The sequence below is a fragment of the Musca vetustissima genome, unplaced genomic scaffold (assembly GCF_032173495.1).
Source record: "Musca vetustissima isolate MV318-11 ecotype Yass unplaced genomic scaffold, APGP_CSIRO_Mvet_v1 utg38649, whole genome shotgun sequence".
In the NCBI taxonomy this organism is placed as follows: domain Eukaryota; kingdom Metazoa; phylum Arthropoda; class Insecta; order Diptera; family Muscidae; genus Musca; species Musca vetustissima.
Window position 1 is genome coordinate 44,233 of NW_026875924.1, and position 21,850 is coordinate 66,082.

Below are 21,850 nucleotides of genomic sequence, written 5' to 3' on the forward strand. Positions count from 1 at the left end.
TACTACAAAATTTTCCATGTTGGCCCACTTCACATAGTTGACACCATATATAAGGGTACATCTCAAATTAAAAATATTCTATAGAAAACTAAATTGACCCAATTTGTATACCCTTCACCACACTGTGATACAGGGTATTATGTATTTGTGCATATGTTTGTAAAAGGCAAAAGGGAACGAGATAGACACATGGTTCCTTTTGAGAATAGAAGATGCATAGAATCACTTTCTGAGTCGATTTACGCATGTCCGTCCGTCCATGTATTTTTGTGAACAATGTACAGGTCGCATTTATGATCCGATTTGGACGAAATTTGGCATAGGTCACTTATTTGGCCCAAGGACGAACCCCATTGAAATTGGGAAAAATCGGTTCAGATTCAGATATAGCTCCCATATATATTTTCATCCGATTTAATGTAAATGGTGCACCAAAGTCCCTATATATCTCTCGATTTGCACGAAATTTGGCACATCGTAATGAATTAGGTCTAGAAAGATGTGTGTTAAGTTTCCTGAAAATCGGTTCAGATTTAGATATAGCTCCCATATATATTTTCGTCCGATTTAATGTAAATGGTCAACCAAAGTCACTCTAGCGTCTAATCGAGTTGAGATAGATCGCCAAAATTTTGCACAGAGTCGTCTTTTATCTGCAGGCAGCTCAACTTCGAAGATGGGATATATCGGTCCACGTTTAGGCATATCTCCCTTATATGGGTTTCTTGAGAGCGTTTTTCAACCGAATTCGCTGAAATTTGGTACATTGAGTTGCTATTGGGTACCCAATTTTACCACAAAAAATTATACACATAGGTCCATTTTTCTGGTAGCCCCCATAAAAGGGTACCCCCAAATATCGGTATTTTGGGGTTCTTGAGCGCGTTTTTCAACCGAACTCGCTGAAATTTGGTACATTTGGTTCTTATTATGTGGCAAATATATCCACCAAATATTTTAAATATAGGTCCAATTTTTCTGGTAGCCCTCATATAAGGATACCCCCAATTTTCGCTATTTTGAGGTTCTTGAGCACGTTTTTCAACCGAATTCGCTGAAATTTGGTATTTTGTAGTCGTATATGGTAACAAATCTCCCTACCAAAATTTATTTTTATTCGCCCCTTTTTTGGAACATGGTTCACATTATGGTTTACATAATCGCGTTATAGAAATGTCGGTATAGGTCCACTTTTTGGTATTTTCCCTACATTTTTATTTCAAGTACATGTCATTATTTCTATGGTGGAGGGTATACAAAGTTCGACCCGGCCGAATTTAACGCTTTTTCACTTGTTATTTATTTCAAGAGGGGACAATACATATCAATTTATTTAGTACCACACAAATAAATTATCCAAATTCCGAAAAATTAATATTTTAAAATCCGTAATAAGTTTTTACGTCCTTGCCAACTTCCCTTGACCACGCCTTCCTCGGACAACTCGATATAGAATGTAAATTATCCGTTTGCCCTCTAAAAGTTGCCATACCCTATGTAAAGTTGTGAGGTCTGTATATGGACTAGAAAACATTGATTACAATTATCGTGCCTACGAAAATATTGATGTGTCTTGGGATGTTGTCTTTGGTCCCTCAAATTTTAGAATAAAATCCCTTAGGACTTACATTATCCAGATAAAGGGGATATTAAACGATCATAAAAATAGATGGTGATAGATGGATGGGGAAAAATCAATCTTAACTCTACATCACGATAAATACACTCCAAAACCACTCGATTGCTTTACTACAACAGTTTTTTGTTGTTATTTTTATTCAATTTTGTCAACACACAACTGTCTTTGACAGAATTATGTCTTTGTCAAGTGACTCGGTGGTCCACAGTGCGATATGAACGACTACTGATGATGTTGATGTTGCCATGTTAGCGGAAGCGGAAATAAAAACACAAACGTAACGAACACAGAAAAGAATTCGCAAAAAACAACGGCATCATCAGCAAACAAACAGCGAGGAGAACAACAACAGCGGCAGCAAAAGTAAACGTTCTTTATGCCACTTTTAACATACAGGGTATAGTATGCCGCACATATATATATAAACATAACAGTGTTTTCAGTGTTTCACCACACGCCATCATACAGCCGTATACGTTTTCCTTATCTACATACATATACATGTGTTGCTGTTTATTTGTAATGCCTTCGCTGTGTGTGTGTTTGTATTTACGCCTTGGTACCGAGTCATATTGAATTTCTTGCACATTTTGGGCTCCACTTGTTTTGTGGCACAAACATAGAACGAAACAACAACAAAAACCGTGGGGTAACGGGGTGGTAAGGCTGGTGCATTGGTCAAAATGGAAAAACAAACGAAATATCAACAGCCCACCATCAGCTCCTGGCTGGGGCTTTCTGATGTGCCTTGTAGCAAATACAATGGCAAATCCTTACGCATCTCAGTGCGCCATTATTTTCCCAGAAGTTCATACACAAACACCCTCACATATATTCATACACATATATGCACATTTGGCTGAAACATCATCTCCTGCTGTTACTTACAGCCGAAATCAAATGCAACAAATGCCCACACAAACACACACATACACTTGCACACCCTCGCGCACACACTTTTCCTTTGTAAATTTCGTTGAATTCGGTGATTCCGTTGTACATTTCTTCATCACTTGGCCCGTTGTTCATTTCATATGTAGCTGCATGCGTGTGTGTGTGTGAGTGCTAGTTCACATATGGGCACTGGTGCACCATTATTATTGAGCCCACTGCATTGCATTGCAGGATTTCGTTCGTTGCTGGTTGGTTGCTAACGAAACATCAAATCCAACCAAAAGTGAAAAATTATTCAAGTGCAATTACTTCAGAGCACACACACACACGAAATCTAAGAAGCGGATGTGAAAATGGTGCGCCACGACGGGGGTGGTGGTATGGAGCTCCGAAAGGATGGTTGTGGCATAAAATATTGTGCGGTTGGCTAAATTTACAAGGCATGAATGCAATTTCACTGAAGTATTTGTATTTGTGTGCATGTGAGTGTGTGTGTATGCGAGGAAATGTTTGATGCATCAACGATTGTTGAGGGATTATGCGAGTACACCTAAAGTGATGCGATATTCAAACATATATATATAAGTATGTGGACAGTGGTGTTTGATGATGGCGAATGTGGTATATTTATTCGCAGCAGATCATTTCGAATCTACAGAAAAACTTTTGAAGGGTTATAACTGGTGACGAATCATGAGTGTATGGTAAAGGTCTGTTCGGCCAACTGAGAATATTTTTCAATTTTTTCTTTGACATGCATGGTGCATCATGAATTATTGTTCTCTAGAATGAATTATCGTTCTCTAGAAGTTATGATACATCTCACAATATTTAAGATAGGGCTTTGAAAATTAGCCATAAACTGTGGCTAAGCGAATGTTATTTGTGGCGGTGATTTGTCATTTTTGAAAATTAGGTCCATACCGTTTTGATATTGTACTAACATAGGTTAGGTTGAAAATATTAGGACATACACTTAAGCCTGTAAATGGCCTGTTGTGCGCTCTAGAGATGGAAGAAAGTTAGAAGAAGTCATTTTGGGTTGGATTGTCCTAAACCTCTAGAAATTCTGTTTGGTTAAGGTCGGTTAGTTCACGAAAGGTGTCAATATTTCTTTGGACCAAATCCGTTACAGAAAATTTGGATTTCATCCAAACTTTGCCCATCATACTATTACTTCCAAACTTAGTTCAAGGCTAGGGCTACGCATACATGCGGGCTATAGTTCATATAAAGTTCATTATGGAATATTTTAATTTTTTATATCGATATCCTCCGCCTGTGAAACGATTACAACAGAGTCTTAGAACCAAACCCAAAACGCGGAACAAATCAGATAACTTTTTTAATATAAAACCAGTAAGGAAAGTAGTATAGTATGAGTATATTAAACAGGACTATTATCATGAAATTGTATGAAATAAAATATGTGATATTTATCTACATGTGAAACGACCTAGATCTATCCATAAACATGCCATTCGTTTGTTACAATGGAACAAAAGTATGTAAAACGACTTCTAACAAATATCAAAAGGCCACCCGTTGGGCTAGGTCTGTACTTCTAGAAAACGCAACTACGTTATTCTATACTCAATTTTGTACGTTGTGCAAAATTTGATGTCAATCTAACAAATATGAGGCGTTTGATGCACAATTTACATATATATGGATGCTATATCCAAATATGAACCGATTTCAACGAAACTTGTCACAGGTCAGGCTATACTGATTTCAGTACGTTTTATTCTTATCAGCCATATATTGGTTCCTTGGTGCGTCAATTACTTAAAATCAATCTACAATATATGGGAGCTACATCTAAATCTCAACCGATTTTCACTAAACTTGGCACACATTATTCTGGATTAAATTCAAAACGCTATGTAACGTAGGAACTTGGTACATTATTTAGATTAAATCGGACGAAAATATATATATATATATATCATAATCTGAATCGATTTTCACGAAACTCAGCACACATCATCCCAGCATCAATTCAGTATGTTATGCCAAATTTCGTGCAAATCGAAAGATATATGCGACTTTGGTGTACAATTTACATGAAATCGGACGAAACTATATATGGGACCTATATCTAAATCTGAACCGAATTTCACGAAACATACCAGACATCACTCTAGGCTCAATTCAGTACGTTGTGCCAAAATTCGTGCAAATCGAAATATATATAGGGATTTTGGTGCACCATTTACATGAAATCGGACAAAACTATATATGGGAGCTATATCTAAATCTGGACCGATTTTCACGAAATTTGGTAGACATCACTCTAGGCCCAATTCAGTACGTCATACCAAATTTCGTTCAAATCGAAAGATATATAGGAACTTTGGTACACCATTTACATTAAATCGGACGAAAAGATATATGTGAGCTATATCTAAATCTGAACCGATTTTTCCCAATTTCAATAGGGTTCGTCCTTGGGCCAAACAAATGAGCTGTGCCAAATTTTATCCCATTTGGATCATAAATGCGACCTGTACTTTGCTCACAAAAATACATGGACAGACAGACGGACGGACATGCTTAAATCGACTTAAAAAGTGATTCTATGCATATTCTCAAAAGGAACCATGGGTCTATCACTTTTCCTTTTGCCTGTTACAAACATATGCACAAAGACATAACACCCTGTACCACAGTGTGGTAGAGAGATGAATATTAATAGTTTTTGGTAGGAAATTCCAAATTGCAGTGTATGTTTATATGTTGACACTCGGAAATCTCAAGAATTATTATATGAGGGCTATCCTAAAAAAATTGACCTATACTCTAATTAATAATTTTTTGTGGAGAGAATTGGTAAATGTTAAGAACTCAAAATACTAAATTACAGCCAATTCGGTGGAAAAATATGATTAAAACCCCCCAAAATACTGAAAATTAGGAGGCACCGTTATATGGGGGCCAGCAGAAAAAGTGGAGAAATTTACTACCCAATAAGGACCCAAAGTACCAAATTTCAGCAAATTCGGTCAAGAACCCCAAAAAACCAAACAAAGTACCCAAAAATCTAATTAAACTGAAACGTCAACTATACTCCTCTTGGCAATAAAAAATGCCATTGAATGATCCCACTGCCCATGGCCTTAGTTCTAAACACGTTGCACTAAGAGATTTGACATTACCCGTGTTTACATCTATTGTAAGTCGGTCGGTTGCACTTTTGGCGAGTAATTTGCTATCTGGGTTCCTACTATTTGTGACTCGGTATCCATACGATTCGTATAAAAAATCAAATTCCCGACTTCCCAGCAAGCAGGGGAGCCATCTGTGTAACAACAGTTACCAGGAGCCATGTTTTTTAATTCTCTACTCTCCCATGAGTTCCTGTCTGGTATCAAAGTTTCACATGTTGTAAATACTCTTATTTTAGATATTCGCTCCGACTCAAATGACTTTTTGAGGACCCGATTGTGTATAATATATGTTGGTTCGGTCAATTGTATCAGGTGTCGATATAGCGACATAGCTTTAGTCTTAAAGCTGCGACGGCCGCATCATATCTTATATGGATGTTAATTGGATGTATATATGCAATATAGTATTCAAAACTCTCGTTGGCGTTCTCCTCATCGTCCTACCTATGCATAGGCAGCATGTTTTCTGGACTTTCTAAAACGATTTTACATTACATTTTTTGTCCACCAAACCACCGAGGCGTATGTTACAATTGATCTAACAACGCTCTTATAGATCCAGTGTGATCCTACGGCTCTTCTGCAGAAGTACCAGCATAAGGGGGCTTTATCTAGCCGGACCTATATGTGGTCTTTTCATTTAAGTATACTGTCCAGAATGACCCCAATATATTTGAATTTATTTGATTGTATTCACATAACGGTACCGCCAATTTTTTGGTATTTTAAAGGTTTATTCAATTTTCTTTACCGAAGTGTTTGTAATTCGACAATTCGTATTTTGTGAAAAAATATATTTTCTAAAAATCTCCAGAATAGTTTATGTTTTGGACTATGGGATTTTTCAGTACAGAACACGGTATAGACCTTTGTTATAAGCCGCTAACCATTTTCCATATTTTGAAGATCCCTGCCGAACTTTACAACCAGTCTATATTCATGGTAGAGAGATAAAAATCAATTGGAAAGGATCGGAAAATTCAAGAATTATTATTATTTTCCTCCTGTGACAGTAAATTGGATTAATAGTCCAATGAAGGCTATACTCTTTCAAAAATGAGTTTGGATCGAACTTTGTTAGGTTTATCGATACCTACTGAAAATGCAACCTATTACAGTTCACAGTTACCACAGTGCAAACAATAGTTTTCGACTAACCGAATGCCTACCTCATTCGTACCAATTCACAATGGAATTGTATTTTGAAGGATGTTAGAGAGTGTGTATGTATGTGCGTGTGCATTTGCCTATGTGCACATGATTCAATATTAGAAGAACAAAAACAAGAAGAATGAATAGAAGAAGATGATGATGAAAACGGCACAGGAAATTCATCAGTGAAACTGCCACCACTACCACCGTCGCAGCAACAACAGCAACAACAACGGCAACGGTAGCCAAACATTCAACCACAACATAACTAAGGCCAGCATTATTGCCGACGCTATACAGCGCCGTGATTATCAACATCTTCATCGTCTTCCACTACTACTCATCCCTGGCAGAGGGTGGTGGTTGGTAGCTACTAGCCATGGTAATAATAGTTAGTAACAAACATAGTGCAATACCGACGACGACGACAACAACAACATTAAAACCAAATACTACTGCTACAACAACGGCAACAAAATCAACGTCATTATCAACAATCACATCATTATCCTGACTCATAGCATTAGCTAAAGAGGATATGAGTCGAACAAACATCGACATATATGTACGTATACGCATCAATGTACCGGACATTGTGTGAGTGTGCGGTATATAAACACGCGCGCGCCTAAAATTATACTCTGCTTTAAATGTGTATATAGTTTTTGCAATAATGTATGCTATGAAATATATATTCATATATTTAACATTTTATTGTAAATATTAGTATTGGTCTCAGCTGTTATGTTAGGGTCCTTCCTTACTGAACTTGAAATTTCTTTCTTGAAATGAAAGTCTGGCAGTAAATTGGTATTTATTTTCTTATAAGCAGGTGGATATATTTGTCTGTTTTGGACATTTTTCGAACTATTTTGAAAATCTAGTTATTGGTATTGGTAAACTTCAATTCGACCCACCTTAATGTTTACACATCATGTACATGCCAATTCCCAATGGTAATTGTAAATATAGCAATGTCTTTTCCTAATCTTGCACCAGCCTACAAAATTTGATGGTCACATAATATAGAATAACAATACATTTTGAATTAATTTAAAAATTTTAATTTCTGATGTGGTTTATATATAAAACATTGAATCATTAATACCAAAGCGAAGGAAATTGTCCTTGAAATAAGACTTAATTCTATTATTTAATTTAATGGAGAAATTTGTTAAAATGTCAATTATAAATTTTGAATATAAACCAGCAATGAAAGCACAAATGGGGTACCGGGCTGGGCTGGCAATATATGAACCGATTTAAACCAAATAGAACTCAAGTCATTCTAGACATAATTTAGAAGCCTATTTAGTGTCAATGAGGCAAATTGGAAGTCTTCGATGCATCATTTACATGAAAGAGAACAAATATATATTTATATTAGGGAGGGCCAATTTGTATGGAGCCGATAAAATCAATTAAATCCAGCCCCTAGAATGATTCTATGGACATTTCTAAGCAACATTGTGGAAAAACCATAGGTATATCTCGTGTTAAGTTTCCTGAAAATCGATTCATATTTAGATATAGCTCCCATATATTTTCGTCCGATTTAATATAAATGGTGCACCAAAGTCCCTATATATCTTTCGATTTGCACGAAATTTGGCACAGCGTAATGAATTAGATCTAGAATCATGTGTGTTTAGTTTCCTGAAAATCGGTTCAGATTTGGATATAGCTCCCATATATATTTTCCTCCGATTTAATGTAAATGGTCCACCAAAGTCCCTATATATCATTCGATTTGCACGAAATTTGGCATAGCGTAATAAATTAGGTATAGAATGATGTGTGTTAAGTTTCCTGAAAATCGGTTCAGATTTACATATAGCTTATATATCTGACCGAATAAAAAATTTTGTATCGGTTGCAGAATCACATGTTTATTGATCCAATTTCATTTTACAGGTCCTTTAAAAATGCGACGTCTGTTTTAAGATCCTATCTGTTGAATATACCCAAAGTGGTGAAGGGTATCATATAGTCGGCCCCGTCCGACTTTACTACTTTCCTTACTGGTTTTAGTATGATTTTTTTAGTATGGTTAAAGGAAAACAGTTTTACATTAATCCTCTAAAATATGCGACCCTTTCTTCTTCAAATTCTTTTATATGATTGTTAAATATCGGTATATTCATCTGATAACAGTTTCGACTGTAAAAATGACTAAATATATTGCAGTTACAATACATAAAAATTATCAATATAGAAAAGCATGCAATTCGTGGAAATCAGTTGTATAAACCGAATCAATCTCTTCCAATAATTGTGAATGGCTAAAAATGACGCAAATTGCATAGGATTTTTATGCGCATCAGATACGTAAAAAAACTAAAATCACGCGGGGTTCAACGGCATTTGAGTGGACCTTTTTAAGACCCAAATTTTCGTCTTTGGAATCCAATAGCAAAGAAGCTACAATGAGCACTTTCCTGAGATATTCACTAAACGAAGCAAAATCACGAGTTCTACAATCCTATAATCAGTTTAGCCCATTATCTGGTTGCGCGTCCCGATTATAAGAAAAATTAAAAAAAACGCAGAAAATTCGGCTTCAAAGAGTCAGCATTCGTTTTGGGTGGATGCAGTGATTATATCGAAAAATCATATATTAGAACCATATTGTCCATGGGGTATTCTGCAACTTAGTCACTGATCACATGTTCGTACGTTGTGTAGTTTAGCCACAAATCAGGAACGAACACAAAAAAAAAACCGTTGCATTCAACCCTTTTTTAACCATTTTTATACCCTCCACCATAGTATGGAGGGTATATTAATTTTGTTTTTCCGTTTGTAACTCATCGAAATAATCATTTCCGATCCTATAAATTATATATATTCTTGATCAACGTAAAATTCTATGACGATATAGCCATGTTCGTCGGTCCGTCCCTCTGTCTGTTGTAATCACCCTAGCGTCTAAACGAATTGAGATAGATCGCAAAAATTTATTTTTTCTGCAGGCAGGTAAAGTTCGATGATAGGATATATCGGTCCACGTTTAGGCATAGCTCCCATATAAGGGTACCCCCCAATTTTCGGTATTTTGGGTTTATTGAGCGCATTTTTTAACCAAATTTGCTGCAATTTGGTATTAATATTAATATTCGCCCCATTTTTGGGGTAGTCTCCATATAACCCCGTTTTTTATATTTAAATAGTTATCTGATTTGTTCTCCTGCGGAGGATAGCGAAGTACGAAATTATAACGTAAGGTTCGATAATGAACTATAGCCGCATTTAGACCTAGCCCCTGTGTGGAGGTTCCAGAAGGAGTGGACCGATATTCCCCATCTTTGAATTTGAACTAAGTTTGGACGAAATCTAAATTTTCTGAAACGGATTTGGTCCAAAGAAACTTGGGGTCTATAACCAATATTTCGATAAGGCACATTTTCACCGTGTTAAATTGTATACACCCTTATTAGCCATAAAGCAGAGGGTATAATTATCCATTAAAAATTTCTGAAATTTGTATTATGGTTTACATAATCCCTTTTTAGAAATGTCGGTATAGGTCCACTTTTTCGTATGTTCCCTATTTTTTTCATTTCTAGTACATGTCAGTACATCTATGGCGGAGGGTATCCAAAGTTCGGCCCGGCCGAACTTAACGCTTTTTCACTTGTTTATACTAAAATAGTTATCTGATTTGTTTCGCGTTTTGAGTTTGGTTCTAAGACTGTGTTGGAATCATTTCACCTGCGGAGGATAGCGAGATAAAAAAAATTAGAACATAGGGTCGATAAAGAATTATAGCCGCATTTAGACCTACACCCTGTGTGGGTGGTACCAGAAGAAGTGAACTGATATTCCCCATCTTCGAACTTGAACTAAGTTTGGAAGAAATAATAAGATAGGCAAAGTTTGGATGAAATCAAAATTTTCTGAAACAAATTCGGTCCAAAGGGACATGGGGTCTAGAATCGTTATTTCGATGAGGCACATTTTCACTGTATCACAGTGTATACACCCTCATTAGCCATAAGGCCGAGAGTATAAATATCCATTATAAATTGCTGAAATTTGTATTATGGTTTACATAATAGTTTTGTAGAAATGTCGGTATAGGTCCACTTTTTTGTTTTTTCCATATATTTTCATTTCAAGTACCTGTCAGTATATCTATGGTGGAGGGTATCCAAAGTTCGGCCTGGCTGAACTTAACGCTTTTTCACTTGTTCTACATTACCACCATCACGGCTTCCACCCAACTTATTATTTATTACCAATATTTTAAGATTTCGACAAGAACACTTCATTTTATAGACATGAATTTAAATTATATGCAATATGTTCATATTTCGCGAGTTATAAGCTTGCAAGGAATTTAAAAGATTTTTGTAATTTCCCATATATATTTGCAAAGATTTAAAGTCCCTGTCATTCGCATCAATCGAACAAACATGAGTTCTTGGGTATATCATTCACGTTAAGCTTCGAAGGACGTACCAAATTTCATGTCACTTCGCTATACACAATTCCTTGTCAATCTGACAAACGGTGGGACTTTGGTGCACCATCATGAAATCAGACCATAATATCTAAATTAAATATCATCAATTTCAAACGGCTTCGTCCTTGGGCCAAGCAAATGAGACTTGCCAAATTGGCTAAAAAAGATCAAAGATCAAGAATATGAATCTTGTTTCCTTGTGTGTATTACTAACATATGCACAAGAACTCGACATAACAAGTAAAGAGAGAACCAAAGTCAGATGGGGTCAACTACATCGTACACTACTTTGGTTATATACATGAGAACCTTATACATGAATAAATCCTCCACCAATCGAGATATGTTGCTGAGATTTTGCAAAAACTAAGCCTATATCTGTGGTGGGTACCAGAAAGAGCACCAAGTGCAGAGCTACCAGAAAAAGTGGACCAATATTTATAATTTTTAGTGGAGAGGTTTGGTACTCAATAGGAACCCATTGTACCAAATTTAAGGGAATTCGGTTGAAAAACGCTCTTAAGAATCTCCAAATACAAATGGGGGTAACCTCATAATTGGGCTATGCCTAAACGTGGACCGATGGATTTGATTTTTCAGATACTCGACATGGTGTAGAAAAACTCAGCTTATGCTGTGGTTACCGGTATCGTTATAAAGATATTTATAATATATTTGTTATAATAATTATTTGTAACAATATATTTATATTTGGAAATAGATTTTCGTCACATTCTACAACTACATCAAGTGGGTGGTCGGGGATCCCCAAATTCAGTTTCAGATATTTTTTTTCATAAAATTGTATGATTTCTTTAAAATCTATACATTGAAAATTTACAATTCTTGATAATGTTTTATATATTTTTTTCATTTTCCAGAAATCTGCTTGTCATATTTGCAATTAGTTCATGGGACAAAAAATGTAGTTCTATAAAAATACTCGGAGGTCGAACTCATTACATTTGACCTGTACTTTTGCGTACCTTCTTGGCACTGAAACTTCTACTTCTTAGAAATAAATCAAAATTGAATGTTACCAATTTCCCCTATTTCTTCCAACGATTGTACTATCCCTTCTATAGATTCTATACAAATATTTATACGCAATGATCGTGTTTCACAATATGAATGTAGTCGTCTGAAAGATTTACTTGCTTCTCGAAATATTCTACATTAAATAGCAGAGTTTTTTTTTATTTTATAAAGAATGTATTTGCTTCTCGAAATATTCTACATACATTTTTTCATTTTCTCATTCCTGATCATATCCTTGACCTCTCAAAAATTTTGAATCCAAACCCAAACTGATTTCTATATTTATTATGACGGCCGAAAAATCCTTTTCTGTTAATCATTCTAATTCCACGTAGCAAAGTAAACATTCTTTGACTTCTTTAGATACCATGTCAAAAATCTTACACATATATAGTTTCATTCTCTAAAACCGAAAAGAATAAAACACTTTTCACTTCGTTAACAATAGACTTTTGGATGTATTCTCCAATTAGTTCTATTAACTCGTTCTGTATTGTGGGACTCGGGTATGTTCAATTTTTGAGTGTACTCTCCAAATATTTTCTAAGTTTAAGTCTAACGAAGGCTTTACTTCCCATCAAGGCGATGTCTTCCCTTTCACACAATAAAATTGTCTCAGTGGTCACTTCAACTTTAGAGTTTAGTCCTTTCAATATATAGAGGAATCTTGTTTATCCATAACAGGTTCTATACCCTTTGAAAAATTTTTCTCAATATAAAGTCCTGAGTCCTCATGCGGATGCGACAGAAGTAATTTTGGAACTTGTTGGTTGGCCTTCTTTATTTGAAAATAAGATGCCGACTGTACAAAAAGCTCCTTTAGCTAAATCTGAATATGCGATACAAGAAACCATGTGGCCCGGTCGGCTCGGGTATGATTAAAGTGAAAAACTACCCAATTCGAACCCTTTTGCACGTATAAGAAAAAATTAAAATATTAAGCTTGCTCCCCCTTACGTACTTTCATGGTTTGTTCCATTTTTCCGTCTTCTGAATGTTTCAGATGCAGTTTCTATCCGGGGCTTTAGATCGTAAAAAGTATGCATGTAGAAATTTGTGACATTTCTAATCTGGCATTCCTGGTTCCTGGTGAATCAAAAACATCGATCCAGAACATGTTCTATGTCGATAACACTCATATGAAGGTCTCGTCCCATTTCCAGTATATTTAACTTCGCAAACATCGATAAGATTGGATTGAAAGCACCTTACTATCGCTCTATTTTTCAATTATGGGCTTTTGTTATCTCTTCTGTAAAACTTTGGCCGGTCGTTACAAATGAAATGTGAAAAAACAATAATACTAAGTAAGTCAAAGAAGGAATAAAGGAAAACGCAACTGCAAACAATAAAATCCACTCGTAGAACAAATGTGTACCGAACACATTCTGTTTCTCTCTCTTAAAAATCATAACAAAAATCTTATATTTTACTTAAGGAGGTGGGTGGGGTGCAGTAGTAGAAGTAGTGCGACCAAGTGTCCTTAAGAGAAAATACGTTCAGCAACATGCTGTGCCTTATAACCTTTTTGTTTGCAAGACAACGGCAAAAACAGAACTACCCTCCTTTTAGAGAAGAAAAATCCATTTGTGTGTGTATGAATTTCTGCTCTCAATGCAGGCGGGAAAGCAAACACTAAGCTTGGGGAGGGTGTACGCCAATATTCACACTTGTTCACCTGCGTATATTTGAGCAGCACACGCATTTTACTTTTCCAATCCTTAAGGGCGAAAAGAGAAATTGGGCAAAGAAAAATCAGAACACCCTACAAATTAGAAAGATATGATGCATTTAAGTGTTTGTATAATCGAACACACTCCTATACATCTATGCCCAGAAATGTAAAATACATCGTATGAGAATCAATCAAGAAAAACCAGGGTCTGATGTAATAAGTAAGGGGTTGCCGAAATTGACAGCCTTTATGATTGACATTCCTTATAAATATCCTCCAATTTTTGGTAGGATAGGATAGTTATTTTATGTACCTTTGGTAAAGGACATACAAATGTTGGTCCATCCCTGCTTCCTACTCAGACATTTAGACTTAAGCCTTCCAAACACCGAAAATGAGGACTATGCCAAAAAAATCTACGGGGCGTTGCAACAAAAATTAAACTCGAGCGCAGCCGAACCCCTTTATTAAACTTTATAAATTCAGCATTACTTTCGGAAACTCTTACAGACTTCTAATCTCTCCTTCTCTACTTTTCTCTCTCCCTTTCCAGTTTACCACCACCATCGACATCGACAACACCAACCAAATCATTCGATAGCAATTTTAAATTGGAACCCAATCTAAGTGCCAAAGATTTTGGTAGCAACAGTCAAACGGGTGAGAATGGCCCCAATATTAGCGCCACAACACCAGGCCCCGGCAGCAGTAAAGCACCCAGCTTGGCCGGTGATGTTGCACCACCACCAACAAAACGTAAATACCGGAAACGAGTGCAGTTCAATGATAACCTGAATGGCCTCAACAAATTGAAAAACTTTTCCAATTTTGCTTTGAAAGCTAAGAAACAATTAGCTGCAGCGGGAGCCGGAGCTGGTGCTGAGAATGCAACAGGTGATGCAGTGCCCGAAGTTTTGGATTGTCGTATTGCGGAGAAAATCAAAAGTGAAATGGAAGAAAAGTCGGCATCCAAAGAATCGCTGGCCTTGTGTTTGAAGAAAGGCGATGGCTTCGGGGATGATGAGGAGGACGACGACGAAGATGCTGGTACAGCTTCTATGACAGGGGAGACGATTGATAGTCTGAATAATGGTCCCAATGGCAATTTCCATGTACGTGTCAAGGGTAAAAAGGGTGGAGCGAAAAATATGAATCCACCACCACCTGCTTCGTATTTGGACGAATATGAAGACTGCGGTGCTGGGTTGGAGGGTAGTGATGATGACGAAGAAGATGACGAACCGGACGAAGAAACATTGGCACGAGAAATGAAAAATGAGCAGAATTTCGTCGAAGAAGAAGATGAATTGGATATAGCATTCCGTTCGCACCAGTCATGCCGAGAGTGTTCCATTGCCCATGATTATAAGGTGTGTCCGTTGCGTACGGCCATTGGTACCGTTACGGATGCTGTGGACTTGGCGGAATGGTTGGAAAGGAAAAATCTGGAAGCTTTGGCTAAACTCAAGGCGGATGCTCAACGTCAAGCCAAACAATTGCATGGAGATGATGATGAGGATATGGATGATTCGTCACAACTGTCGGAGCTTGAAACGAAACCACTGATAACATTCGCCGAAGCTTCGGTGCCTGCGGAATTTGAATTGCATAATGTGGAACCACATGTAACGGGAGTGTTTTGTCGCACTGAAGTTAGGGCCTTCACCAAATTGGGTCCACTGCGTGGACAATCAGTACAGGCAACGGAAATTCGAGAGGCCAGCGATATGAAATGGATTTTTGAAATCTGCGAAGCTGGAGCTGAGAAATCGCAATTCCTGCTGTGTGATAATCCCAATTCATCGAATTGGTTGCGTTACATACGACCTGCACCAACCTACGAGGAGCGGAATGTTAATTTGGTCTTTATAGAGTCGCAGGCATATTTTGTCACCTGTAGAGATTTGAAAAATGGCATGGAACTGTTGTACTGGAGTGATGACTGCAATACCATGTGGCGTAAGAAACATTGGTCGGAGAAGACAAGTAAGTGGCTATATGACACCTATATGGATTTTAAAATATTTAAAATTTTCTTTCTTCCTCTCCCTTTCAGATTGTGGTGGCTGCAATTTGAAATTTGATCATCCGCTCTACTATCGCACCCATTGTTCGATATTCCACGACCCGACAATGAGCTTGACAATACGCAAATATCATTGCAAAGTTTGCGGTGAAGCCGTTCTCGGTAAAGACAACATCATGAAACACGCCGCCGAAAAACACGATGGCAAGGGGGCACATCAGTGCCAATTCTGCAACAAGTTCTTTTTACGCATCAGCTATTTGGATATGCATCGAACCTATGGCTGTGTGGCCAATCCGAATCGTACACGGCCTATTTGTGATTTTTGCGGTCGCAAATTCTATCGACCGCAAAAACTCAAAGCCCATATCCGACGAATGCACAGTGGTAAGATTTTAAGAGCAACATTGCAATTTGTTCGTCATCTAAACGCATCATCAATAAGAAAATCTGCAACAACAACAACAAGAATAACCAGCAACTACTACTACTCACAATTTGTATAACAAGAACAATTACAGCAACAACTCTATGAATATTATTGTATGTATGATTGTATGACGCACGCACAGCATAAATTCAGCATTAAATTGTAGTTAATGAGATATCGAATGCATTCTGAATGACCACGCACCGAACCACTTATGAATATGTAGTTGTAATAGATGAGTTCATTTTTGGGAATAGAATATATTGAATATATGTGTGTGTATGTGAGTATATCTTAGATTATGAAAATGTGATCGTTGACGTTATATATATATATATTGTCCGAAATATTCACCGGAGAATCCTAAATATATATTTTTATCAGAATAAAATTCTTTGCCATGTCCGTCTGCTTGCTTAAATCACAAAACAACTTTTTATGTATTTCCTTGTATTGAAAATTAGGATATATGGGCACACGGTTTTGTATAGGCCCCATATTTTCTGTATTTTGAAGTCACCGAAGTGGCTTTAATTTGACTTTCCTGTTTCCTGGAGGGTGCGGAACATTTTCAATATGGATCCATAAAAGTTCCGTCCAATGGCGCATTTTCCGAACCGAAATAACTATACTTTGCATTCTGAATTGTTGGTGTGCAACAAAAAATCTTAGCCAGAAATGTTTAATACACTTATACATTTTGTTGTAGTCCGCCAATTTTTTAGAGTTTTGACGGCCTTTAATTTGGCATCCCGGCTTCATGTATGACGAAAAACTTCCTTATAGAAAAATGTCCAATATAAATATGAGTATGAATATACTCCTGGCGCATTTTCAAGCCAAAAAAACTTGCAATATATATACGTCCATGTTTAGGTATTTTGATAGTTCCGAGCCATTTTACAATCGAAGAGGCTGTAATGTAATATTAAGGTTTCTTGGGAGGCAACCAATTTACTATATTTAGCCAAGTTAGGGCATGGCCTACATATAAGCAACCTGACCTACGGCATAGCACTTTATATGCGATGGGAAGTAGTCTTATTCCTCTATAGATGGCACATATCGTCTTGTCTCCTTTTTTGCACGGGACGCAGGATGCTGAGGTTCCAATCATTGGGCATGCATTCCTCTAGCCAAATTGTACTAATCACCAGCAGATGCCCCTGGCCAGCATCTGACCACCAATCTTGAATTGTTTGGCTGGCAACCCATCGCCTCCTGCTACTTTATTGTTCTTCTGCTGATTAATTGCTATTCTCACCTCATATTAGCTGGGTGGTATACACTCTACACCGTCATATCTTATTGGTTGTGGGGTATCTTCTTCACCGTCATTGTTTGATACCAAAAGCTTTACAAAATGCTCCTTCCAAATCCTCAACACGATGTCTGTATCTATCACCAGGTTTCCTTCTTCATCTCTACAGGAGGATGTGCCTGCACCAAAGCCTTCGGTTTGGTGTTTTACTTGTTGGTAAAATTTCCGGACTTCGTTCTGACTCCTGTACATCTCGATTTGCCCACGCTCACGTTTTTCTTGTTCTTTCTTCTTTTTTCTGAAAATACGTTCCTCCTCTCTCCTTTTCTCCCGATAATTCTCCATCACGTTACGTGTTGCTACTGTCTGCAGGGTTGCCCTATACGCTGCGTTTTTCTCATCAGTAGCATTACGACACTCCTGATCGTACCATGGGTTTCATGGTGGTGGTTTTGGTACCCAATTGTTCTTTTTGCTGCAGTTTGTAGGAAGCAATTCTTTGCCATTGTGCTTCTATACTATTATCGGGACAAGAAGTGCTTTCTTCAAGCAGATGGGTAAGTTGAGCGGAGTAGGCCTCGGCTACCTATTGTTATTGCAGCTTTTCGACGTCGAATTTCCGTGTTGTATTATATCGCATCTTTGCTGCAACATTAAGACGAGTGCGTAGCGGATCGATCAGACATCTAAAACACTGGATACTTGATCAGGAGAGATCCAGGTGGTCTTGTGTATATCGAGATGCTTGAATCTGGTGCTACTACCTACCATGTTTTTTGCTGCCGCGAAGTCAATCAACCTCATGCCGTTGTCGGATGTTTCCTTATGAAGGCTGAATTTTCCGACCGTGGGACCAAAGATATTTTCCCTTCCGATTTTTGCATTAAAATCTCCTAGAATTTTAATGTCATGGCTAGGGCAGCGGTCATATGCAGCTTCTAGGCGCTCGTAAAAAATATCTTTGGTCTGTTCATCTTTATCTTCGGTCGGAGCATGGGCCAAATAAGACTGATGTAAAAAAACTTCGCTGCTATACGGATTATAGCAATTCCCTCATCTACTGGAGTCAATCAGGAGACTACAGTAGATGCATATTCCAAGTGCAGATCGTAGTCCTTTATTCATCTGCGGGGGTCATCAACATTAGGAGGGGTTTTCCGTGTGTGGGCAACTAACCCGACGCCTCAACTCATTTTTTATAGTTCTTATGGGTGAACTCGCGCACATATCAGCTCACTATTTCCTCGGGTGATGAAGGAAATAGCTACCCCAGTTGACACAGGAGGGATGTCAAGGTCCAAAAGTGAGATGAAAGAGGGACCAAGATAAGCATGGGCTTCGCCATACTAAAACCAATCAGAGCCGTTGCTTGGTATATATCATCCCCTACGCCACCCCTTACAAATACCCTTTCCTAAATATTAAAACTAATATGGAATATAAAATTCTTGGAAATAATTTAAACCAATCAAGACTCATTCCTACCGAAACAATGATATCAAATTACATACGGTCTATTGTAGAAGGGTGTGTGTGTTTATTCAAATTTGTAATTAAGTAATTTGCAAATGTTCGTAATAAGAATAACAATTATTGCATTTGTGTCTGTGTGTGCGTATGCGTTTAAATGAATATGAAATATTGGCGTTGCTGTAATTTAATACAATAATATTCATTGATATTTATTTCTGTATATATGTATGTGTGTATTTGTACTAATAACTAACTTGTAAATTAATATTAGTATTTACTATTATTACTAACTAAATAACTAAACTAACTAACAATTGATAAGCCATTGATAACCACCATTCATTGATAACTCATTTAGAAAAAAAGAAAAACATTGGCATATCCATTCAGTCATTCATCCATTCATTTAGACAATTCGGCATTAATTAATTGCAATCATTTCATTTAGTACACACTAACACAATGACCGTTATAATTTTTTTTTATATTAATTCATATTTTGTTGTTGTTTTTATTTAAGGGTATATTGACATTAGTTTTTATTAATTTGTATACACTCAGCATTATGTATTTTAATTTGTGCTATTTGTTTTTCAATTTAATTTATTTAAATTAATTATATGTTTAGAATATTTAATAGCCCACATTTAATTGGAAATAACAAGACATTTGTCAAATTTAGCAATACTCATTGTCGTAGATATTTTAAAGGTTTTAGCTTCAGTTCCTAGTATATTCTCAGTGGACAGAAATATTCAGGAAAGGCCTCATATAATTTTGCCGCCCTAAATGCCATGTCGCGATAGAACCCTATTTAGAATTAAATATACACGCTAAATGCCGAAAATTGTCCATATAGATCCCTGTTCTGTATGTGATGTGATATCTACATATCGAAGCTTCCCTATTTTAACCAGCAACGTACACAGGATTTCATTTCGGGGGGGGGGCCCGGTAGTACAAAATGAAACCAGTAAGGAAAGTAGCAAAGTCGGACTGGGCCGACTATATGATACCCTTCACCACTATATGTGTATTGTATATATGTATCCTAACAATTTCATGTCATGTCAACCTATGCTAAATTTAATTTCAATCAGATTTAAGGAAATAAATCGATTTCCAAAATGATACACGCGACTCAGTATGCCGCACTGTTAAAAATATTATCTCAATCAGACACCCGTTCGAAATATATATGCTACGTTGTGCAAAATTTCGTGGCAATCGGACAAACATTAGGAGTTTGGTGCACCATTTACTAAAATATATATGTGGGACCTATGTCTAAATTTGAACCGATATTCTCGAAACTTAACACTTCTCATTCTAGACTCAATTTAGTACGCTATGCCAAACATGGTGGAAATCCAAAGATATATAGGGATTTAGGTGCAACATTTACATTCAAATCGGACGAAAATATATACGTGAGCTATATTAAAATCTGAACCGATTTTCAGGTTCATCATCATTCATCATTCTAGACTTAACATAGTAGACCATGCAAGTTTCGTGAAATCGAAAGATATATAGGGACTTTGGTGCACCATTTACGTAAAATCGGACAAAACTATATTTGGGAGCTATATCTAAATCTGAACCGATTTTCAGGAAACTTAACATATGTAATTCTAGACTCAACTCCGTGCGCTATACCAAATTTCGTGCAAATCTAAAGATATATAAGGACTTTGATGCACCATTTACCTTAAATCGGACGAAAATATATATGAGAGCTATATCTAAATCTGAACCGATTTTCTCGAAACTTAACACACATCATTTTAGGGTTAATTCAGTACTCTATGCCAAATTTCGTGCAAATCGAGAGATATATAGGGACTTTGGTGCCTATATCGGACGAAAATATATATGGGAGCTATATCTAAATCTGAACAGATTTTCACCAATTTCAATGGGGCTCGTCCTTGGGCCAAAAAAGTGAGCTTTGCCAAATTTCAACCAAATCGGATCATAAATGCGACCTGTACTTTGTTTACAATTTAACATCTACAGACGGGTGGACGGGCGGACGGACGGACGGACATGCATAAATTGACTCAGAAAGTGATTCTATGCATATTCTCAAAAGGAACCATGTGTCTATCTCGTTTCCTTTTGCCTGTTACAAACATATGCACAAAGACATAATACCCTGTACCACAGCGTGGTGAAGGGTATACAAATTCGCTGTTGCAAACATAAATTTACTGTGAAAAAAATCATTTCGGTGAAGCCGGTCCCCCCGGGCCGCCCCCCCCCCCCCCCGGGTTCTTCCCTGGTCCATTCCATATATGAATCGTTTTAGTTTTGATTTGTTTCAAAAATATTGTTAAGCGGTATTAATTTTGTTTGTGACTTTGTGCCCTTAATAGAATTTGTTTTTTAAACTTTTCTAGAAAACAAATATTTATATCAGAACCTAAAATATCAGTACCTACTTTCAAAATAAAAGACTCATATGCAGAGTCCCGATTTTCTGCATGTTAAGTGGTTATGACAAATATTTAACCCGAGTAAAAACCCCACCAGTGGGATATTTTGGTCCGATACAAACTTCGGACCATGGTTTTGTTCTGATTGTCGAAAATAGATCGATATCGGTATGCAGCAACGGAATTCTT

General features: G+C 36.9%; 1 protein-coding gene across 1 annotated transcript in view; it reads left to right on the top strand.

Annotated features, from left to right (window-relative positions):
• LOC133338445 (uncharacterized) overlaps window positions 1–21,850 on the top strand; it is a 45,474-nt gene that overhangs the window by 16,136 nt on the left and 7,488 nt on the right. Inside the window, exons 4-5 of the mRNA XM_061546617.1 lie at window positions 14,587–16,019; window positions 16,090–16,446. Of these exons, the coding sequence (XP_061402601.1) occupies window positions 14,587–16,019; window positions 16,090–16,446 (1,790 nt within the window). The remainder of the gene's footprint in view (window positions 1–14,586; window positions 16,020–16,089; window positions 16,447–21,850) is intronic.